Source organism: Corvus hawaiiensis, chromosome 1 (genome assembly GCF_020740725.1).
Source record: "Corvus hawaiiensis isolate bCorHaw1 chromosome 1, bCorHaw1.pri.cur, whole genome shotgun sequence".
Taxonomy (NCBI): Eukaryota; Metazoa; Chordata; class Aves; order Passeriformes; family Corvidae; genus Corvus; species Corvus hawaiiensis.
In genome coordinates this window covers 10,490,869-10,514,943 of record NC_063213.1, presented here as the reverse complement: position 1 = coordinate 10,514,943, position 24,075 = coordinate 10,490,869, and the positions used below count along the sequence as shown (strand labels likewise).

The 24,075-nt window shown below is 40.8% G+C and overlaps 1 protein-coding gene across 1 annotated transcript in view; it reads left to right on the top strand.

The window, feature by feature from the left end:
* The first annotated feature begins 1,470 nt into the window (after nt 1-1,470).
* The window catches only part of LARP4B (La ribonucleoprotein 4B), a 57,054-nt gene continuing 34,449 nt past the window's right edge, over nt 1,471-24,075 (top strand). Inside the window, exons 1-2 of the mRNA XM_048286428.1 lie at nt 1,471-1,560; nt 19,800-19,934. Coding sequence (XP_048142385.1) covers nt 19,854-19,934 — 81 coding nt within the window. The 5' untranslated portion in view covers nt 1,471-1,560; nt 19,800-19,853. The remainder of the gene's footprint in view (nt 1,561-19,799; nt 19,935-24,075) is intronic.

Below are 24,075 nucleotides of genomic sequence, written 5' to 3'. Positions count from 1 at the left end.
GCATGGTGTTCAATCCAGCCTGACATTCTTCAGCCTAGGACGAAGCAACTTAAAACAAAATGCGTTTTTACTTTCCAGCAGTTTCTTTGCTTGTCAAGCCTTGGCAGTGGCAGAGAGGAACCTTTCTGTGGGGACTGGAACTCACTGTTGGAGGGAAGCACTGTGTGGATCCTGCTTAACATTTTTGCTGCAGCCCTTGTCTTCCCAGGATTGTTCCTCAGCCCTTTGCTTCCTCTGCCTCCTCTTCCTCCATACAACAAATAGCGTGAGGCTGGTGAGGCACTGGAACAGGCTCCCAGAGAAGCTGCGGATGCTCCATTTCTCTGTTACAGGCCAGGCTGAACGGAGCTTGGAGCAACCTCGAGTAGCAGAATGTGTCCCTGCCCATGGCAGCGAGGCTGGAACTCGATGATCTTTAAGGTGCCTTCCAACCCAAACCATTCTGTGATTCTATGAGACGTTATTCAGGCTTTCATAGCCCACATGAAACACAAGGCTCTTTCATTAAATACTTTTCTCCTAAAATCCTATTTATCACTTCCTTTTGAGCCACAGCTGCTGAATCTTGCTCCACAGGAGCTGGGACACTCTACGGTAAGGTCTGTAATTCTGGACAGGCGCCTGGCACCTGGACCCTCCCGTTGCTGCCCTGGCAGCGTTCCAGAAGGCGACAATATGCCCTGTGTCAACGCACAGACCTGGACGTGCACCCACACCCGCAGTCCCCGGTCAGGCCCGCCGGACTCGGGCACTGCCCCAGGCCCCACTTCGTTCCTCCGCACTGAAACGCTGCCCGGGGCCGGCTGGACACTGCCCCTGGACACACGCGGAGACACTGGGACAGGAGGCACCGCTCCTGCGACACCAAACGTTACCTGACCCTCCCTTCCTTTTCCTTCCCCCTCCCCTTTCCTTCCTCTTCCCTTCCCCCTTCTCTTGCCTTTCCCGTCCCCTTTCCCGCCACTTCCCGGCGGGGCGACGGCGAGTGCGAAGGGACAAAACGCCTCCGGGGGAGGGAGATGGGGCGGGTGGTGCCGACCCCGCCCCCGCGCGCCCCTTCGTGGCGGGTGACGTCAGGCGCCTCACGCGCCGCTCCGCGCGTCACACGCCGCGCGCGCGCCGGGGCCCCCTCCCCCCTTCCCCGCTCCGCCAATCGGCGCGCGGCGGCGCCCGGCGGCCAATCCCTTCCGCCAGCGGGGGCGGGACTTCCGCCGGGAGCCGGAAGCGGGTCTCTCATGCGAGCGGGTGGTTGAGTCTCGGCTCGGAGACGTTTCGGGCCCGGAGCCGCCGCCGCCCCCCCGCGTCCCCCCCGCCCCCGGCGCTGCCGCCGCCCGCGCCCCCTCGGCCCCGCCCCGCGCTCCGCTCTCCTCCTCACGGCATCCGGCGGCGAGGCCCCGGCGGCGGCGGCGGCGCGGCGAGAGGCCCCGGCGCCCGCGGGAACTCGACAGGAGTGAAAGGCCCCGCGCCGGCGGAGCCTCCCCCCCCCCCCCCTCCCCCGTGCCCGCCCGTGTCCCCCGTGCCGAGCCCCGGCCCGAGGGCGGCGGCGGCTGTTGGTGACAGGTGAGTGCGAGGGGCCGCCCGGCCCGCGCCCTCCGGGCGGCGGCGCCCGCTGGAGCCGTTCCGCACCCGCATCTCCCGGTGCGGGGGTATGGCGGGGCCGGAGGGGGAGCGACACCCCCCGCTCCGCCGCCCCCTCGCACCGGGGAGGCGGCCGGAGCCGCCATCTTCCCACCCGAGGCGGTTCCCGGGGGAGAGACGGGAGGGAGGAGGAGGATCCCGGCTCGGGGCCGCGGTGGTGGCGGGGGTAGGGCGGGCGAGCCGCCGGGGCCGCTCCCGCACTGCGGCCTCGCCGCCCCGGGCACAGCGGGTGAGCTTTGCCCCCGCGCCGACGGGGCCTTGCGGGAGAGCCGCGTGTGCCGTGGGGCGAGCGGGAAGGGGCGAGCGCCGGGGGGACCCGTCTGGAGCCATCCCGGCTACCCGGCCGGGGCGGATGGGCGGCTGGGACCCTCCGGAGCAGCAGGCGGTGCTAGCCCCTGGCCCATCGCTCCGGGCACATCGCTGACTTTCCACGCGAGCCGTGTCCTGAGCAGGTGAATTGCCGGCGGGCCGGGGGTGCGCCCAGGCTGCACAGCAGAACCTGCGGGAGCAGACGGCACACGGGCGCTGTGTTGCCCCCAGAATTTAGTTGTTGTTGGGCCTTTGGTAGCTGCTTCAGCGAAGTTGTTTTCACTCTCAGTTTCAGTTTGCCCAGGTGCTCAAAATTGCTACGTAGCTTTGTCCACAGTTTAAACAGATGTGCACTTGCCAAACAGTGTTTGTTGTACGAGATTCCTGTGTGGCAGATAAGTATAATTATTTTTATTCTGCAGGTAAGCGAATTGAGGCAAAGTGGTTAAGACTTGCCTGTGGCCACAGAGAGAGAGAGCTGGTTTCAAAACCACTGTTTAAACTTGAGTCACGGTTGGGGTAAAACCATGGGAATTCTGGTTTCCGATTCTGCGTCTTGTCTCTGGCCTAGTTCTGTTTGCCTCTGAATCCTTAGTAAAATTGGAGACGGAATCTCTCTTAAGCACTGCCTCAAGGATTGCTATTGTAAGGTCTGTCTTGTGGTTTAAATTTCACGTCAAACTTATCTGATTTTTACACATTGGATAAATTCTCAAAGGTCAAAGCATATTGTATTTTTTTTTCAACTTGCTGGGATTTCACAACTCGGGTTTTGATTCTGGTCTGGTAACTTTTTATCAGTTGAACTTTCACTTCTCTCTGCTGACTTATAAGCATTTCTTCTAGTCAGTTCTCAAGATATGAAGCTAATCAGCTTAATTGCTCTAGTTATTAGAACAACATTGATATTTTTATATTTTTTAATTTTTTTGTGGGAGGTGAAAAGGAGGTGAAAACTAGGCTGAGGCCTGATAATGCGTATACAAAAACCAGTATATATTTTATATATAATGTCTACAGAAAATTTTCCTCTTCTAGATTTGCTGTTATTTATGTGTGTATGCTCTTTGTGTGGAAGCCACAATTACTCATACATTTAATTGGTCTTACGCTTTGGGGAAAAAATCTCTTTATTTGAGCGAAGGTAAAAGTTTTGCTTAAATGAATTAATTGAAAACATTTGATCTCTTGGATGTTCTTTAATAAACAATTGTATGTAATTGGGTCCTTAAGCACACACAATGTTCTGGGTTAGATTGAATTGTTTACTTCGTGTTTTTTTTCTGGGGGTTTTTTACCCATTGACACACAAACACCATAAGGGAATAAAGGTGTCAGCGGAAGTGTGTGCTGCCTTAGTTGCTTTTTGTGGCTGGCTTTAGTGCCAATTTACACATAGAAAGGTATGAATGACTGATACATATTTATTATATATATTGCATAGATATGGGGCTGTATCTTAAATCTGCTTCATTATAGAGCAAAACAGAAGATCTGGAACTGGAGGCAATTGTGGGGGCTTGGGGATTTTGTTTGGGGGTTTTTGTTTCTTTGAGACATACAGAAACCACGTAGGCAGTTTCTGGTGATGATGTTTTATTTTTGTTAGAGTAAAGTTAAATACTTGGTTTGTTTACTGAAATGCAAAGTCAATACAGTCAGGTTTGTCTAATCTACGTGGTCTGTGCTGATCTGTTGCTGCGTCCCTTATTAAGTCTCTCATCTTGCAGTGGCTTTGGCTTTAAATCAGTTGAGAGCTTAATTGGCATGGTAATATAAACTCTTTGTTAAATATTTATTACATTACCTCACAAAATGCACATGCTAGACACTGAAAAGGCATGCTTCTGACCATAGTGCATGACAAATCTAAAGTGACAGCTTAAAGGTAGCAAAAAAGGAGTTACAAAAAACAAAGTAATTAGGTGTAGATATGTTCCATCAGTTTGATTTTTTTAAAACTAGGTGGCTTTTAGGACTGTCGGTGCTATTAATGTTTAATTCCATGGTGTCTGTATATATTCATCAGGCATTCACATTCTCGTAAATTAACAGGTAAGGCACACAAATAAGATGTAAAGCACTTGACTTACCTTTTCTTGTGCCTGTGCTGAAAGGAGCAGGTTTTGCAAAGGCCACTGCCTTATCGATCTTGAAGGGCACTCTTGCCTTGGAGGTGCAAAGGTGGCTGTGGAGGTAGCTTACAAATGCAGTGTCAGGAGGGCTATCGCTGGCAGAAAGCAAAGAAATGTATTCTGGAGTCTGGAGAATATTAAGCTTTGGGAGTGTGATTTGTGTGCCTGTGCATGTGTGCACACATGTGAGAATCTGTTACATGATGTACGACGTCGTGAAAAGTGTGGTTTACAAAGTGCTCTGTTGCTCTATGCATTTACTAGCAAAATGACATTTTTAGACAACAGGTTTGTCTAAGTCTTGGACATAACTGTAGAAAATCTTCTCAGGCTGCGATTTTTTCCTGTATGTAATCAGTGATACTCAGCTAACAGGAGTATTAGAAGTCTCATGCATTTGCATTCAGAATGAGCACACAGGTATGAGTTGGAAAGACAGGATGTTACAAAACAGGACGTTGTAAGGAAGAAAGTTAACCCTCTCCCTGCAGTTTTGAAAGAGGTAGTGATGTGTGGAGAGCTGTGTAGAAGATGAGAGTAAAAGCTACTCTTGTAGTAAAGGCCCTGGAAAGGTGTTTGAGCAATGTTCTGAAAGCAAGGCATGTGCATGCTGAAATTAATACTCTCATTTTAGTGCATATACAAGATCTAGATGAGTGGATCTAGACGTACTTCTTCACCACAGAAGCCAGTAATTGAATTACGGAGGGGAAAGTGATGTAAAACTTAAAACTATCACTATTTCAAAGTTTGTGATCCCTCAAAAAAGACAAGACGCACACGTGCACCTCCTCTTCCCCTGAACTGGTAATGTGCTTTGTCAAAGGTACCAGTTCTAACTGTATTTACTGTATTTTCAAACTAATGCTTTGGGAAAGCTCTTTGTTTTCTTTTCCTGTGAATTAACTCCTCTGTGCTAAACTCAAGGCTAGCTAGTGTATCATAACAGTCAAACACAAAAATAGCACTCTGAAGCACCTTCTCTGAATATAGAACTGAGTGATACTTCACCTGGTCAAAAAATGCTTTGGTACTGTAAATACTGGGTAATTGACGAAGACCCATTCCTATTCCAGCAATCTGTTTCTTTCTCTTTAAGCATATGCTGACTTTGACTGTCTAATGATAAAAATGTGTCTACAACCAACAAGTTTGTGGAACTTGTTAGAAACAGGAGACTAGCAGTCAATTTCTGTTCCACCCATTCATCTACTCAAGTTCCATAAAGTATTTCAAGATAGAAACAAATTCTGTTAATTGGTTCCCAGCTGGTGGTACTTAAGTTTTGGTGATGTGATGGAGCCAAGGATTTATGAAATCACTGGTCTTTCACTTTTGTGTAACTGTTCCATACCCTTTCTAAAGGGGGGTGCCCCCCCATTTGGAAGCAGGTGCTATGGAGCAATACCTGCAGACAACAAAGGTACTTTGGAGTGCTTAAATTAGGTGTGACTGTAATACAGCATAATAGTGTGATTAGGATAGCCATGACAGTGTTCATTCTGTGATGTGTGCTGCTGCAGGTATTTTGTGTCTGGATATGTGTTTCAGGAACAGCAATTATCTCCAAAATTGGAAGTCTGACAGAGGTTGCTAATATGTGGCTAGCTGCTTGGCCTAGAACATTGCCGGGAATTGGGGAAGCGCTGTTTTGACGCCCTGATGAATCACCAATTTCTTTGAGTCTTAATCTTTGCGAATGCTCTCGTTTACCGTGGAGGGCTGGGCTATGCATATTCTGGATCCTGTCAGTCCAGCTCCTTAATGGGTAGTTGAATGATGTAATACAAAAGGAATCAGTTGTTCATAAGCTGAATGGATTGCCACCTCTGCACTTCCAGCAGCTCTGTTGTTATTAGCATAAGGCTGTTGGTGTGTAAGAAGCTGGTGTTCCAGAGAGCATATTCTATAGTAAAGGCTTATTGGATTGCTTCTGTGGCCATGTAGAGTTCATAGATGTATCGAGTTCAGTGTACATGTAGTGGCAGCTATACACAGCTTTGAGTATATGTTGCACATATAGATGGAAATGTATAGACATCTGCCTACTGTGGTAACTTGTGATGAATTAGACGCAATTGTTTCATCTGTTAGGGACTCCTTTCTAAAGTGCCAATATCACTTTCATTATTGAAAACAGCTAGCACTGGCAATCAGACTTCAGAAATTACACCTGCAGATGCTATCAGAATTTCACATGGGGCATGTTCAGGAATATACTGAGTTTTCAGTGTAGTTGTAGAACGTATGGTTATTTTACTTAAAGCTTGTGCTGGGCTCTTTGGAAGTCTAAGTAGTGTATCACCTTATTTTGCTTTTAGATTTCTTGTGGTTTTTTGCACAAGTATCTAAACAGTATTTTCCCTTTGGATGGGTTAATTTTCCCTCAGCCTCATATTGGCCCTTCCGTACTGGCTTCTGCAAATAAGCAACAATAGTGAATACCTCATTGGTGCTATTCATAAGGCGGGTTTCCATCTGTCTTGTTAGTGGAATTACAAACTTGCTTAAAACATTGTGTATTTCTGTTATTCTGTTAAAAGTGTTTATCAGTGTTTCTCAGTAGATCTAATGTTCTGCAATCTGTTCTCAAGCTAAGTATTTTATAATTACAGGATGCCAGTAATCTGACAGGGAAACCTGAGAAACAAAATATTAGTTAAATAGTAACTATGTTGAGAAAAAAAATTTGATAAATCTCATTTGGCAGAAACTTAATGAAAGGTTTGAAAGCTTTACGGTGATGTCTCTTGGCAGCTTTATGGTTTTGTTTTCGGTCACTGTTGGTATCCATATGCGTATTTTCACAGGTTGTGATGCTGTCACAGGTTGCCCCACAACAGAGTCTGACTCTGACTGTTGTTCAAACAAGGAACTGATGAATCAACAGGCCAATGTCCAAAGTAGCTTGCTTTTCCATACCCTGGTGCTGAGGGTTTATGCTCAAATGTTTGGATGTATCCTCCTGGTTTCTGATTCTTGTTCTAGGAATTAAAAAGTAGAGCAAAAGTGAAGAATTTACTGGGGCATGATTACTTTAAGTGCTGAGATACCTATATGTGCAGAATTTGCAGTCTTATCTCAGAGTTTCATTGCCATTCAATGTTGTTGCTGCCCGACAGATAGGGACAGAAAATGGTCAGCATGTTGCTGTTTAAAGCAGCAAGGCAAACAATTTGGGTAAAATAGCATTGTCTACACTGGCATGTCTCCAGGATCTTGGGTTTGTGTCCCTGCTCATGTTTAAAGCTTTTTTGTTCAATTCTTCATAATAAATGCCAAAAAAAATTATGCTATAAAGAAGAGAAGGGACTCTTTTTAATGAACATATGTTGCAGCTTAGCTTACAGTCTATTTTTTATGATTATAATTTTCTTGGTTAACACTGTGTATTCTAACTGCCTGGATTCAAGGAATCAGTTGAATTTTTAGAAGGGTCTGCACCCAGTTATTTTGACTTGCAAGGAAGAGTTATTGTCATTAAATCCAAGCTAAAATATTGGCAGTCCATCCTTTAACTGTGAGTCAAAACCTGAATTACCAGTAGTTTTGATTACAGTGATACTCCAGGAAGGTGGGGTGCTCTAACTGTGAACAAATGTGCACCCAGGAGGTGATAGTCTTCCATACAGTGTTTTAAAACTAAGCAAGATTTGCTTCTGGTTTCAGCAGAGCTTGTAATGGAGGATGGTAGCCTTTATTAAAAGAGGAAGTAATACTAAAATGACTGGATTATTTGGGTTAAATTCTATTTTTGGTGAAGAGGTTAATGAAATAATCATTGGTGAAGAGCATTAGCTTCCTTTTCTTCTACAAAACCTTAAAGTTAAATGATTATTCTTCTGTAAGTAGTTACATTTCACGTTAGATTTGGTCCTGAACGTGTTTCAAAACTTAAACTAACATTTTAGGTCAATGAATGCTTTTCAAGTCATCTGAAAAAAAAAAAAAAACCTAAACCCCAGAGCTTGAGGGGAGTTCATCCCAGACTGTTTGTTTTGCAGAATGACTGTTTATTGAAGTAGTCTTTGCATAGTCAAGGACTGCTGTATACATTCGTGTTAGGAGAAAACTTGTCACTGCACCTTTTTGCTTATTACTGGCATTATCAACATCTTATTTGGTTATATATGCCTCTTGCCTGGACTTTATGTAGTTATAGATCCTTTTCTCTCTTACTTTTCTCAGGCCTGTTGTGAGGGAAGATGTATTCCAGGAGTACTGTAATGGTTGTCCCACTGGTTTGCATCAAATCTTTCCCAGAATTCTAGTTCTCCGTGCATTTGAATGTGAGATCCTTAGTGTTAGATTTCTGCTTCCCTGAATTAAGAGTTTATTGTATGGTCCCAGAATGTCGTGATGAAGAACTTGGCAAATTGGCTTTGAAGCTATGTTTGTGTCTTAAATAATAATTCCAAGTACCAAAAATATTAAGGGTCCTGGAAATTCCAAATGCAGCTTTTGACCTCCTCTTGCTTAAGTGCAGCACTGATTGCAGACTTGAAACATGGAATCCAAGTAACAGCAGTATTCTAAGATAAGACTATTAAGTTCTGTTAAAGAAGGTCAGACTTCCAACCTCACCCTTGGAACTGCACTAAATATTAACCCTATAGCTTCAAGTGGTGTTTTTAATCTTGTCTTCTGTCATAAAATACTGTGTCTGCTTCTGCCAACTTCAGGACTTTTCTGAGGAAGATGTTATTCATAAAATCCTGCCCAGCAGAGCTGGGTTAGTTGTTTCCTTTACCTTTGCCAAGTGTCCTGCCTGGAGTCACAGGCAGGCTGTGAGTGCCTCAGCCACTCTCTGGTAAGCAGTGTAGTGAAGAATGCGGAAAACTTAGAGTTGGTATTGGTAAATCGTGAGGAGGAACATTCAGTAATTGAAACAAGGAAGTTCGTTGTTCCCACATTGCCAAACTTGACACTCTTCATGCACAACATTTAACTTGTTCCCTCTAAGCAAGTGCTAAATCTCCTGGAACCTTGTCATGTGTTACAGCATTTGAAGATTTAGTGTTTCTTTGAAGAACTGGAAAAAGCCAAATAGACCATCAGTTAATGCATCTTGGCTTTAAAAACTTGAAGCAGCTAGTAAAATACTGTAGAACTGGCAGTTGTTTTGTTAAACAAACAGAATTTATGAAAAGACAAGTCCACTTACACTGAGCCTGAGATGCTGGTGAGTACGTTATCCAACAAAGTTCAGTATCTTTCTAGTTTTCACTCCAAGTCAGGAATCAGTTTGTCTTAGACTGAAGCTGTCTCTCATGGTGAAAGTGCATCAGTCTCTGTAAACTTCACTGCTCTCTGTGAGCTCTTAGCATGTTTAATTGTTGCTTCCTTCAGCAGAGGACTAGGAAAATTATTTTCATACTTCCCTTCAGTAGCTACTTTAAAGAAAAGCAAATGCCAAAAAAAACCCCGTTAATCTCATTGGTTAAGTGAGAGCAGATGAGTTACATGGGGAAAGAAGGGAAACAAAGAAAATACATTATTATGCAAGATATTATCTTTGCATAATAATTCCTCATATGTGCATGAATTCAGAGAAGATATTGTAGGTTGAGACAGACTTGGTGTCCAGAGGGCCAAAGTAAACTTACCTGCTGGAAATAAGATGTGTATCAAAATAAAGAACTATAGTTCATAGAAAAAAATATTGGAGAAGTCTTCTGCGTGGCTTTTTCTTCGTGTAGTATCTTGGTTGGTTACGGGAAAGAGCAATATAAGCCTATTTTAAGAGTTCAAGAGTTTAAGCTACCGTGTAGTGTCCTGTCAATGACTATTTAGAAATAGTACGGGAATGAGCAATATTTTGTGAAATCCAGTCATTAGGGCTAACAGGTGTTTGCTGCTGCCTTATCTACTCCAGGGCAAGCTTGAATTTTCTCGCCAATTCAATTTACTGTTTCTAATCAATTGCTCTTCTGCTTTCTGTGTGTACAGAAGTGTTGTGCAGTTTTTGACTCATGTGACATTAGAAGCAACATGGATGATAATAGTTGATTAAGATGAGATTTTGTATTTGATGGTGCTAAAATTTAGAAGCATATTTTTGTAATGCTTTCCATCATTTTTTCCAATCATTTAATATTTGCATGAAATGACAAAATTAATTTCTGCATCAGTGAGCAGCATTTGATATTAAATATTGGTATTAAATTAAAACCCTGGAACAGTCTCCCAGCTAATTTGTTGGCATAAAGATCTCTGAAGTTACTGAGAAGCTTTGACTTTTAGAGAAAATGCGATTAGCCTATCAAAGATCATCCCAATATATCTAGAATTAAAATTTGTTTAGAAAGTAAACTATTTTAGCAGTTAGATTTGTGCTTATTAGTAAAAATACCAAGACTTTTCTTTGTATTGCCTCAGCTGTGCCTTTTGTTTGCAGATCAGAATACTACTGCACTGGACACTTCAAGCATAGGCTGTTGCCTTGTAGCTTAGGCAGGTGTAACAAGTAAATGCAGGTGGATGGGAGTGTTACAAGAAATTAATGTGAGCAGTGGGTTAGTATAATATGTGATGCCTCTGCTCTGATGAGAACCTAATCAGTTTTTAAAATATATTGATTAAAGAAAAAAATCTTGCAGAAGGAGGGAGCTTCCATCACATTCTGCAGTTTCTCTTAGCCCATGTTAGGCATAAATACAAGGGGGTTTATATACTTAGTCATTATTTAGGCTGGCTGGTTTTATAAGATTATATGAAAAACTAGTCTGGCTCTATGGTTAGGCTCATTTAACAAAGGTATTCCAAATGTAGTTTGGAAGCAGAGGCAGATATGAAGTGCTGTGCAAAGTGTGGGGTCCAACTCCCAGCTTGTCCTTCTTTAGGCACTTTAAAGTGTTGTTTGCCCTGTGTTTAGGCTTAATTAGTTTTCTGATTATTTCAATGCAGAAGACCACTGGTTTGCAGTGGCCTATCCTTTAACTCTTTAATTCAGTACAGGCAGTCTGCAATCTGCTGGGGTTTCTCTTGTGAAGGTCCTGCAGGTATGTTGCTGTAGCTCGTACTTTCTGGTTTTGTTTTATTAAATTGTTATAGGAACTACCTGTGATGCTTTGTAGCAGGAGTAGCAGCAGCAGCAGAGTGATGTGGACTTCAGCTATTCAGTTCTACTCAGAACTGAAGTACTTGGTTTGCAGTGCTCTGCTCCTCTGGTTTCCTAGAGTAGGACAGAAGGATTAATGCCACCAGGCGTTCAGCTTGGGTCCTCTCTCCTCTACTGCTCTTCTGGTGGTCACAGAAGTAAAGTGCATATGCAGGCAACTACTGTGTAGTTCTCTGTTTAACTGAAGAAGGGGGTGTTCAAATTTATTCAAATTCTGTTCTTGCTGGTGATGTTTTCTGTCCTGGAGAAGTAAAAAGTCACGCCAGACCTGCGAGGTAGGGAGGAATTCAGATGCTCACAAATATAAGGGAGGGCAAGTGATGGAGCATTTTAGTGGAAAATTATTATACTTCGAAGTACTTACCTAATGTACTTGAGTAACAAATTCTTGATCTCTTTCCTGAGAAAATTAAAAGACCTTTTCCCTTCAGTGTGAGATGTTTTCTGCTTTTTGTAGGCCTCGGTAATGAATGTAAAATGTGTGATTCTACATTCAGCTTATCAAGAGAGAATGGGATTGTGGAGAACTATGATCATAAGTAATTTATATTAAGTTAGCATCCCACTTTTCTTTTCAGAATTGTCATGATTTGGCTGAGCTGCTAGCAATTTAACTCTGCCATTTGAGGGGTTGCTTAGAAAATGCGCAAATCAGGGAGTCAAGAGATGAATTTTCATTAAGTGTGATACTTTTTAAAATCATCATCTGATAAATATCTTATCTAACATGATAGTTATAATAGAAATTAAATATACATCTCTATGAATAACCTGCAGGGTGTGTGCTGTTAGTCCACTTACAGTGAGGAAAACAAGCTTGTGGCTTTGAGATGGATGTGCAACATGAAGCAACTCCTGTTAATTAATGAGTTGGGTTTCTTAATGTAATGTGCTTCAGCCTGCAGTCAGGAGAGTGCTGCTTCAGACTTGAAAACTGAGAACAAGCCATAAGCAAACTGAAAACTGCTCATGACACAATCACACTTGGTCTTCAAGGCACGTGACACTCTTATCAGGCGCAAAAATTTCCTCCCAGTGGCTTATTCCTGCTTGGTAGGCACTCCTAGTGTTCTTAAATGGTAAGAGTTTTGTTAAATTATATACCATTAAACATCTGGTGTATTGCATTACTGAGGAGGATATGATCCACAGGCTTCTTGGTCCATCTCTGGAGTGATGTTTGAGTGCATGTCAGATAGTAACTGTATGTGAAGCTTCTTGGTGTGCAGGAGGGCTGCAGAAATTCTGTGAGAGACCTTTGAGTGTAGTGAAATTATTTCATTTACTTTAGGCACATGTATTTAAAATACAGTGCATAAAAAGCTAGATACAAAAATGATAATAATTTTTTGTTGGTGGGGGTCATTCTGTTGTCTTCTGTGCACTGTTGACATCTTCTTGTTTGAGATGGTGAGTGAGTAAGACTGTAACTTTACCCTCTTCCCATTTTTCTTGCTCTTCACTGAAAGTTTTTCCTATGCCTCTCTACAGAGTCCTTATCATTTACCAGTATCAGGTTTCTTTGGTATTTTATCACCTTTGTTTAGTAACTTGCTGCTTGGCATCTTTTGGGCAGCTAATTACTGTAATGATCTCAATTTGCAGACTTGCAGAGTAATCAGTTCTGGTGTGCTCTTAATCACATAGGTTTCTGTGTGAGTGAGAATGCTCAGTAAATTATGAGAGTTGTGAATTGCTTGGGAAGCCTCATACAGAAATGTTTCATAGATCTTTAAATAAAGAAATGCAACATTCCTTTTAAATAGCAAGTTTTACTGTTTCTCTTGAAATCTCAGCCTTTCTTAGAGGAGAGACTACATTTGAAAGGATAATTAATAGAACTACAGAACAATTTTGCATGCTATCAACCTTATAAACAACAGAAGGGTTTTTTAAAAAAAATACAAACTTGTGAAGTAGATGCAGCGGCAGCTCTAAATGATTTGTGCTTGTGTTTTCTGTTAAAGGATGTTAAAAAAGTACAGCATTAGGTTCTAGGTTCTTCTGACACTATATTTCTTGCTAACACCCGGTTGCCTTGTGCGTTTTGAAATGCCTTGAGTCAGCCAAGTGTCCTGTTGCAGGTTTGCCCCCAGTGCTTATGTCCATGTTCCTCTTCAGGAACCCAGAAGTTGCATTATTCTGGGGAGTACTGGGGCATAAGTAATTTTCTTGGCAGGAAGGAAAACTGAAACAAATCCAGTGGTACTTTTCTCGGGGTTTTTTGAAATCTAACTTTCCAGCCACTATGCTGGCATGTACACTGGATGCATGTACATTTTGAAACCTTCAGCTGACAGACTTGCATGAATCTCTGGGTCTAAACACTAAGCTCCACATGTGAATTTTCAGCTTCTTCCGCAACTGTTTAGCTAATCAGCAGTTAAACAAATTGAGAACCTTGTGATGATTTTTAATAGAAGTGCATTCAAAACTTCTGTAGACACATGCTGTGACTAAATATTTGTTATGTCATGTCAGCTTTTTAATTGCTGTTATGTAATAGAGATTTTACAATTGATGCAGGCACAGTGATGATTGCAGAGATTGCCACAAACAGATATACTTTTGCTGTTGTTAGATTTCTCATTCGCAGCTATTTTATCTGCTGTGGTAATATTACATCTTCACAGTATATTTTATTTTAAATAATGCCATCCTTTGAAAGCTGGATTGCTTGTGAAATCTGCTCTGTAAAGAAACTGAGAAGGGAGAGATGGAAGCCGCTGAGTTCTGTCATAAGTTTTCTCTGTGAGCATGATACAGCTTGGATGATGTGATTCATCTGCAGAATGGTAACATGTGCCCCGTACAGCAGGATGATGGGTCAACTCTAACAGCTGAGATCTTTTTTCGAAAGTATCCTAAACAGCCACCTGATGAAAATTGAAAGTTTGTATCACTGCTTATGACACTAAGAAGGAAACTTCCAGCCTTTCAGGATTAGGATTTTTCCAGTTTTTCTTGATGATGCTGCATAAGCTTAACCATATATCCTGTATCTGAGTTGGCACCTTTACTGGGACGGAGAACATGATTAACTCTTGACATACTACATATGCTTTGGGTATTCACAATGTTGGTGAAACTAATAAAGAAAAGTTAAACTTTGTTTAAAGAGAAGCTAATGTATGAAATTTGTAGCATACTTTTGAAAAAGGCATCTCTTATTTCTCATGTAAATGTCTATATGATGTCTTTAGCAGGTGCTAAAACTTTTCAGAGCTGAGCTCAGTGGTAGGTAGCTCTGATTACCTCTGCTGTGTTCTCGTGATCCTCATGGGTACATAAGTGTGTGGTAGATGGTGAGAAAGTATGTTCCCTCTCACAGTAGAAGGAGGATTTCTGGCCTGCAGCTGGAAGTTTGTTATGAGGCTTAAGTTAAGCAGTGCACCTCTGTTTGGAAAACATTTTAAGCTTTCTCATGTTACTGAAGTGTATTTCTGTATTAGCCTTGTGAAAACTTTATCTTAATCTGTGTTTAAAGTTTCTAAAATGTTTGCTAGGAAGAGTTCTGCACAAAGCCAAGCTCAAATCTATTTTTGTTTGTACTTGCTGGAAGAGCAGTGAGAAGTTCTTTTATTCTAGTGAGCTTTTTTTGTTTTATGGTGTTGCTGTTTGCAGGGTGAAAGTTAGTTGTCAGCACTTGCATTTGTAAATCTCTTTTTAAGGGCTGATTACTCTGGGCTGAAAGTTGGCAGGCAAGATCTCAGCCCTAGAGCATTGTTTGGGGTTTTGCATGTTTTTAAATAACAGATCTATCTGACTGATTTGATTGAGAGAACTGCATGCTGCTACTCAGACTGTAGTAACTCTAGATAGTGAAACAGACTGCAGAAAAGCACACTTTGAATATGAATTAGGAAAATTAAAGATGTCTATTAATGAAAGCAGGAGGGTCGGGGGCTACACTCCAGGGAGGTTTTTGGGAAGGTCAATAAGAGCAGTAGTGGTTTTGTTTGCTGTGTAACAATCAAGTAGGTAGGTGTCTTTTCCAACCTGTTTGCAAGGTTGTGGTGCATGTGGATGCAGTGTGTTTATAAATACCCTCAGACAGTTGCACATTAAATCTGCCCATACTAAGATACCTAAACCTGCACTAAAATGCAGTGTAAAGGTTAGTCTGATGTTGGCACCATGCTAACACACACGTGTGGCTTTTGGATGAGAGCAGTCCCAGCTCTGCTTGGCTTGGCACCCAGGCAAGAGTGATCATGTGGTTGTCTGCACTTCTCTGTATAGTCATCCTGTGGGCCATTGCTGGTTTGTATCTGGTATCTTCTGAAATGATGGAATTCTTTTAACTAAATGGTTTTGAAAATACTTGGCAGTAAAGAACCATGCTGTCAACTTTTAAAAAAAATCAAAACACTAAAACCCCCCAAAAACTTATAAAAACCTCAAAACAAAATAAGCAAACAAAAAAAAAAATCAACCCCTCCCCCCCACCAATAAATCCCTTATATTTTTATTTGTGAAAATGGTTGTGGATGTTGCAGAGTGAAACCAGTAGGCTGAAATACCTGTGTTGCTCAACCAGGTGGTCTCAGACCCTCCTGAAAAATATTCTTGTAACTCCTCAGGTTAACCACTCACCAGATATCAGCAGGGACAGATCTGTACAAGTGAAGGGTGACTGCCCCCATCGGCCTCAAACTAATGAGAAAACAAGTAATAAGGCATTCTTCCCCTTCATGTTGCAACTACTAGTTTTGCAGATGGAGCAGTGTATTACAGTTTTGGGGAAAGCAAGCATGGTTGAATATTACTCAGTTTCTAAAGAAAAATGTTTTTACCTGTATTTTAAACTTCTCTGTCTTGCCTATTTACAGACCAAGTTTGGACTACTTCTGATAATTCTCAATAAAATCTAGGCAGTTTCTCTTGGGATAGATAGTTGTCAAAATAAGTATTTGAATGTCTGTAGTAGGGTCAAGAGCAGAGTTACTTTCAAGTTGTTGAGCTTGACTTATTACTCTGTGATGACCAAATGACAAGCCAGAAGGATACAATGATTTACTGTATGCATTTGCAGAATTGAAATTAATGGGTGCTTCTAAATCAGTGAAACACTGGCACAGGTTGCCCAGAGAGGTGGTGGATGTGCCATTCCTGGAAACATTCAAGGGCATGTTGGACAGGGCTCTGAGCAACCTGATGTAGTTGGAGATGTCCCTGCTTATTGCAGAGGAGTTGGACTAAATGACCTTCAAAAGGCCCTGTTCAACTAAAAAAGTGCTCTGTAATTCTGTGATGAAAAAATTGTCATTTGATTCTGATAGCTCAGTGTTCTGCTCTAGGTAGTGCTATCTCTATCCCAGACGGGTTTGCCAACTTGCATTTTTCTCCTGAATATCTCCTGCTTATTGCAGCAACATGTATTTATCCAAAGATACATTGAACTGCTGACTGGTAGACCATATTTTTCAAAGTCATGGGCAAGTTAACTCTTCAGCTGGATGATAATTTTTATTGCTGCATTAAAATGCTCCATTTAACTTGTCACTAATTTGGCTGATAAACTCTTTAAAACAGTGAATCCTTACCCGTGGTTTCTAGAATTACCAGCTATTGATTGTGGTTTGTGTAAATAAGCTTTTATATGAAGATATATATCAATACTAATGAAAAACATGCTAAAACATATCCTATGGAGAGCTTTTAACATTCCATGATTTTTATTGGTTTTCTTTTTCTGAAGTAACACTGCCATTTTCTACAACCCTTGTATTCTCTGGCATGATAGTCATGGGAGTCTGCAGGCATGGAGGTTTTGTTCTCTAGGAGTCCAGTAAGTGGCAGCTCTACAGTAGAAAAGGTGGTATTAACTTTCCAGAACAGCCCTGCATGTGAAGTCATTTTGAAGTATCTCACAGCCAATGGGATTTGGCAGCTGAGCACTTCATATCCTGCAGACTTGTAGCTGTGGGATGTATTGAGTGAAGAAAATTGCAACAGAAGCTCCCTCCTTCTGGGTTTGGGATCTTTCTGTATGGCTTGCCCATTTGCAGAAAGGCAGTAGCTGATCATTGTTAAAATCATGGGATTTGGAAAGCAGGTTTTATCCTCTTTAAACAAATTACTTTATCGCTGTCGTTTGGAATGCTACTTTGATCCTTAATGATCAAAATTCAACTTAAATATATGGGTTTGACATTGTAATTACTTGTTTACAAGGTGAGTGGATTTGGTGTGGTGTGTATCACAACAAATCTGTGTATCTAATGAGAATATGATTATTAGTCTGAGTAGTGCAAAGAAAGTTACCTAGAGCTTCAATCTAGATGTGGCCTGTGAGAAGCATCTTGTGTAATCTCATCTAAGGGACTTCTGAAAAGCAGTAGAATAATATGCTGCTCTAATTGCTGGTGGCTTGCCCAAGAAATTTGAAGTTGCAATGTGCACGTTGCAGTTGTGTGTTGTCAGGTTGGCTGACAACTTGCCTATCCTCAGCTGGAATTAATGATTTAGCTGGATATTTTGTGCTTGATGGCCAGTCAGCAAACACTTTAAAGGATACATGTGTAGTGGAACTTCACTTTTTGTTTGATAGACTCACATGATCGTAGTTGTTTCCCTTCCCTTCCTTTATCCATAGACTTACAGAGTTCTGGTGCTAAAACTATGTACCAGAGGATGGAGGAGATTGCAGCATGACTCTGGAAGGGCTGATCCTAGAAGAGAATGGGAATATGTGAGATAAGTAGGTGACAGAAGGATACAAAGAGGTACCTGAGCATTGATTTGGGGATCAAAATGCTGAGTAGATACCACCATGGCTGACTGAAACACATTTGTCTTTCTGTAAAGTAGACTTTAGCCTATGAATCCGGACTAAAGTGTGTGCCCAAGGTTACTATGAACAGCAGTGGAGGTTATGTACAGCAAGCATGAAATGAGTAAAGAGTCTTTGGCTCTTTTTAGGAAAAAAAAAAAAAAAAAATTAGTCCAAAATTTTGAAAGGCTAAACACAATTTCTTTACAAAACATGAACAGAAGTGTTCTCCAAGAGGCTTAGACACTTTCTGCAGTGTTAATGTGCCTACATATTCCCGTGCATGGCTTTGAGCAACACAGAGTCTGGCTATTTTATACTACTTTTGAAAATGCTTTCATCCTGAGGATGATTTTTGTTTATTTTATGAAAGACATCCTGAATGAATTCCAGACTTCATTACATAACCTTTGAGTATATTTGTGTGTAACACTGTATGTGAGGGATAGTGTAATTTTTTTAGTTTTATTTTAATGTGGCTTTTGTCTGTGCCATTTCTTCCTTACTTAAATAGTTTCTATTCCAAGCTGAGAGACAGAGTGTTAGGAAAAGAAACTTCTGAGAATATAATAGTGACACAGTACATGTGTTTCTTTTGAAAACATATTTTTCGTGCTGACTTTACATCAATAGCACAAAGTGATAAGCAACTCTCCATATAAGCTGAAATGTTCATCCTCTTGGAGATGTCAGTGTATTTGTTTCCTCAACTGTACAAAATATATTTTGCATAATCCTGTAGTACAGGTGTCTGAATCAGTTCATAGGTGAACATAGTAATTTTATTTGAAAATTTTGGAATATATTCAGTCAGTTGTATTTGGCATTTGCTTTTGTCCATTTCAAAATGTAGCGTAAAGGAGATTCCATGAAAGGCCATAATACCACAGACTGAAACAAAGACTTCTTTACTCCAGTCTTGGAATCAAGGTAGCCTAAAAGGAGCTTATGCTCCTAAAGAATGGAACAATACCATTAACTTCCATGTGCTGCAAATCTTTGCATTTTCATTTTAAGGAGATTGTATGAGGTTTGGTGTCGCCAACTTGAAGGCAATACATTTCTCTCATGCATTGTTACATATGCAGTACTGGAATTTCCATATGAATAAGAAACTAAAAAAGCATTTTGCATCTTTTTAGAAAAGAAAAAATTAAAAAGCCTGATTTTCACACCCCAATATTTACTTTGAGACTTCATGCTTTAAATTAGCTTTTATTGTTTTTTAAAGACTTTCTTTTTAACGTAACAATATTAAATAATAGCATCAAATTTCACAGTAAAGTCACTGTCAGACTTTCAAGCCTACTCAGTTTTTTACTTGTTTAATCAAATACAATAAGATTTTGGGATGATAGAGCTGAAGAACTGGTTCAGCATTACTACTCCCGGAGAACTGTTGTAACATGCTGCTTAAATTTTGCAAAGATAAAGTGACCATCAAAGTAGTTAGAAGACGGGTTAGTTTGTGACTAAATGTTTCTTATTGAGTGGAGTCTGCCAGGTGGTGTGAAGAAGTCAGGGTTTGAAATCCAGTCTGAATAATTAAGGTGAGAATCAAAAGAAACTTTCCCAAGGAATTTCCCTGCCCAGTGCTGTGGCAAGTGTTCATCTGTAATCCCAAGGCAACCAGTGACCAGTTGGTTGAGTGTATCTGCTTTATCCTCATCTTCTGTTTTCTCTGGATGCATAATCCCGGCTGTATTGTGTGGAAGCGCTTTGGGCCTTTGGTCAGAATCAGGGTAGTGTGTCTGGAGTGGCTGCGGGTTCTTGGGAATTTCAGCAACCACTTACAGAATCTTTTGTCTTCCTATTTCCACAGCTTACAAAGGTGACCAGTAAAGTTCTCTCTGAGCAGCCAAAAAGCAGACAGCTCATGACTTCTGATCAGGACACTAAAGTTGTGGCTGAACCGCAGGTGCAGCAAGTACAAGAAGTTAAGGACGGTTCTCATCTAGTAAGTATTATAATTGCGTGTTCCCCTGGTGTTAAGTGTTGTATGAAACACTGTTTTTACTATGTCTTAATCAAAATTGTAGGTCAGAACATTGTAGAAGACAGTTGGCTGACAACATTGCAACATTAAACAGCTAGAACAGAGCTGTTGGAGGTGGTAATTCTCCATTTTGAGTAGGAACCTCAACTTAACTTTGCTTCAGCCCTGTGGGGGGATTTACATAAACTTCAACCTATGGCAGTTTGCAGCCATTTAAGGTACAAGGCTTTTTAGGCTGTGTAGGAATTGTATCACCAGTCTTGAATTAGGTTCTTGCTCACACGTTACCATGTGAGGAAAATGCAGGGAATGCAGTTTGTATGTATGTGTAATTGAAAAAAGCACAAACCCATACAAGCAGGAGTTTGCAATCTGTAACAAGAATTTTGCTCAGTCAGTTCTGCCAGATGGCACGTGCTGCTGTTTCTGTGCTGCTGTGCAGGATCCAGTAAGTGGCTGTATGGGATGCTTTTGGCACATCGTACAGTAGTATCATACAGTGTGTATATGTTGCAGTGAATGTTACATATGTCTTCAAGAAGATTGAGTACTTGATTTATATTCAAATATATTAAAATTTTCATCTTTGTTAACTGTATATTGGGAGGACATCTTGAAGGGTTTGGTTTCATTGTGTGTTCTGCCAGGCACTTTGCTTGTGCTGTGCTAAGCAGCAGATGCTTCCTGCTTCCAACCTACCTTGCAGCAACCACTAAGGAGCATTTTGAAAAACACTCTAAACATGTGCTTTTCTAAACAAGCTGGTGCACTTTTTGTTTGTTCCTCTCCCCTCCCCCTTTTTTTTTCCTGAGTTCTCTTCTCTGTTACATTTCTCAGGTGTGAATTTTGACTTATTTGACAGTAGAAGAAAAAATTAAACCTGGTTTTCTGCCATACATCTAAAAGTTGGCATTAGTGCCGATAAACCAGTGTGTAAACTTGAGTAAGAGGGGTTTGCAGATTTTCCTTCAAAAGCTTGGAACTGTCTTTGCATTTCATCAGGAGCATTAGCATTAAATGCAATTTGATGAGTTTTCACATGGATGCTAGTTCTTTTAATCTGACATACTACAATTTTTACTAAAAAAAAAGAAAAAATAGGATCTAAATCTTAATTCCTGTTCTTCCCTACATATTTGGAGAAAGAGAGTAACCATTTATTTAAATTTCAGAAGACCTTACTGTTCTTTTCATGAGAAGGCTGGTGTCAATTTAGATGCTATGGAATGTATCTCTAGTGCTATAATGGTACATTTCAAATAACTTGTTCTTATGTGATTAAAGCTTTTCTTTGGCTGAATATTTTACCTGAAAAATATGAGACCTGTGGCTTATTAAGTTTTAAGTTATACCAGTATGATACTCTGATATGCACAGCATCAGAAGGTCATTATGTTGTAGGAGCATAATTACCAATATATTCTGTTAAAAGTGGTGTTTTCAAAATGGTGTGTTCTGTAATGCCTTGCTTACATGAGTTGATTTTTGCCAGTGCTTCAGGACTTCACTTGCAAGTTTTGGGAACAAGCTGTAGTTGGAGAAAAACTTCAGAGTGCAGGAAAAATTAGCAAACTAAAATCATTAAGATTGCATCTTTCCATGAATGTGATAGGAAGGAGAAAAACTTCTGTAATCCTGACTATTGCCTTTAGCAAGTATATACTCAAGGTGAAGTGAAAATCACCTGGTGTTTCTTGTGTCTTAATTATTTTGAGATCAGAGGGCTACACTGCAAAAAGACATAGATGCATGTTTGTGCTGATCATTATTTCAGTGTACATTTGGTATGAGGCCATACTGCCATGGCACCTAGTGAAGTTTCTAGGAGTCTTTTTGTAATAGACTTACAAGAAATGTGCTGAATTGTGTTCCCAGCTGTTTTGGCTGTGCTGTTCCACTGGGATCTCTTGATATACCTTGTCCAAATGCTTTTGTTCAGGAAGAAAGTTACAAAATTTCTATGGGGAATTTTGATGCACTTCTGTAGATCCTGTGGAAATAAGTAGTAGGCTAGTTCTTAATCTGAAGTGGTTATATAAAGTGGTTTTTTTTTTTTCTCTTAGAACAATAATTAAATTTTTCTGATTATAACTTTAGTCATTCTGTTATTTGGCAAGAACAAAACTGAACACATTCTACTGTGAGTAATTTTGAATAGGTAATCAATAGTGACTAAATTAAAATGCAAGTTTTGATGTTGTGATGGAATCCTTCAGAAATCACTTTCCAGGGTTGCTGCTTAAAGATACACAGGTCACTAACATTTTTCAAAGGCTTAACCTCATAGAGAGGGAAACAGTCTTTTCTTCTCCCTTGAAGTAGCTATGAAATTATGCTATTTAATGCATAATGTAGATCAGTCACTAGCCTAGTATGGTTCATTTCCAGCACAACTATTCTTGAGTTGATTTTAGTAGTATTTAACAGCAGAATTTTGATAGTTTTGCACACAAGTCATTTGAAGGAAATTTGCATCTTGAGGATCTTCATGGATTTCTTTCAACAGTAGCTTAGACTAACACATTGGAGATACATAACTTAGAGGATGCTAGCAGAATCTTAACTTTCATGGTTTTCATAGCTTTGGGAGTTAAATGTGCTGTTTTTGCAACTTCTTTAACCTAGAGGTGGACTTTGTCACTTCAGGTGACATCTGTCAATGGACTGTTTGTATCCTGATTGACAATTACTCTTTCTGAGAAAGCCCTTGTTAGGCTGGACCCAGAAAGTCAGTGTTTAAGAAATGTTTCACTCAATTTTAACTCACTTCTGTGTTTCCTTTTCAATAGTAACTCTTTCCTGCTAAAAATTAGAGGTTGCTCTGAGACAAGAGGCCAAGACCCAAATCCCATGGTGGAGGTAGTTTGTATGTCCTGTCTCTGCCAGACAGAATTTAACTGACCTTTAATGCTAAAGGTATGCACAGTCTTTTTTGTTGCTTGTTGAGCCTAAACTCTTCCTCTGCCATGCTCACATTTGAATGTGTGGCCTCTCAGAGCACTTTGCAATGACCGAAGAATTTTCTTTCCTTGATTAGCCAAATTGAAGACCTGATCTGGAAATTCGAAAATAACTTTAGAAGGGATTCTTGTCTTCAAAGTGACAGCAAGTTCTGCAAATGTGTGTGCCAGTGCAGGATGTTACAGTGGGGCTATTTAAACTTGCTGTCTGATTGCAATATGAGCATCACCCATTCTTTCCCTAGCTGAATAATTTGGTGCTGCTGTGGGTTTCTGCTAATGGGAATTCAAATCTGTGTGGTACACAGATTCTTGTCAATGCTTATAGGTACTGTAAATACAAGTTCAGTCATACCATTGTTCAAAGCAGAGGAAAAATAACTAGAAATTCATGAAAGATGGCACTGAATTGTACTTCCCAAAAATGTTTTCCTTAGGAAGTACTATAAAAGGATGTCTCAGGCTTATTGCTGCTAGATTGTTGTGCAAAAATCCTTTTGCAGTCCATTCAAGAATAAGCCTCAGAAGAAAAAGGAACTTAGATTTACTAGTTTAATACAGGACCATGTACTCAGTGAAAATTCAGTATACCATATAATCCTCAGATCATTTGACAATACACAGTATTACATGCAGTATGTGCCAATTTAAAGTTAAGTAGCAGTTTGTATAATGAGACAATAATTCAAGAGATCACGACTAGCTTTAAACAAGCAATGGGAGAATTAGACCTTAAACTGGACGTATACAGTATCAGCATCATGAAGGATCAGTACTGGTTGGTGTTTGCTCTTTCTGTCATGGTATTCTAGATGTAGGCCATAAGAAAAGTGTATAGGCCATAAGAATAGTTTTGTACCTGTAGATGACTTCTAATGCTCATGTTTAATTGTTTCAATGTGTTGAATGTGTACTTAAACTCTTAGCAGTCCATTAACCATGATCTATTGGAAGGAAAGTTAAGCAATTTGACCAGCTGTTTCCAAGAAGCCTGCAGTAGTGTCACTGCAATATCTGTTGCGGTGCTGCTCTTCTCTGTTCCCTTAACTGATGGTGGGCATGGCATTGGGTATGGCCTGGGAGTGCAGCATAATCACTGTTTCTTCAGGACTTGTTACAATTGCATGACTTTATCATAGAAA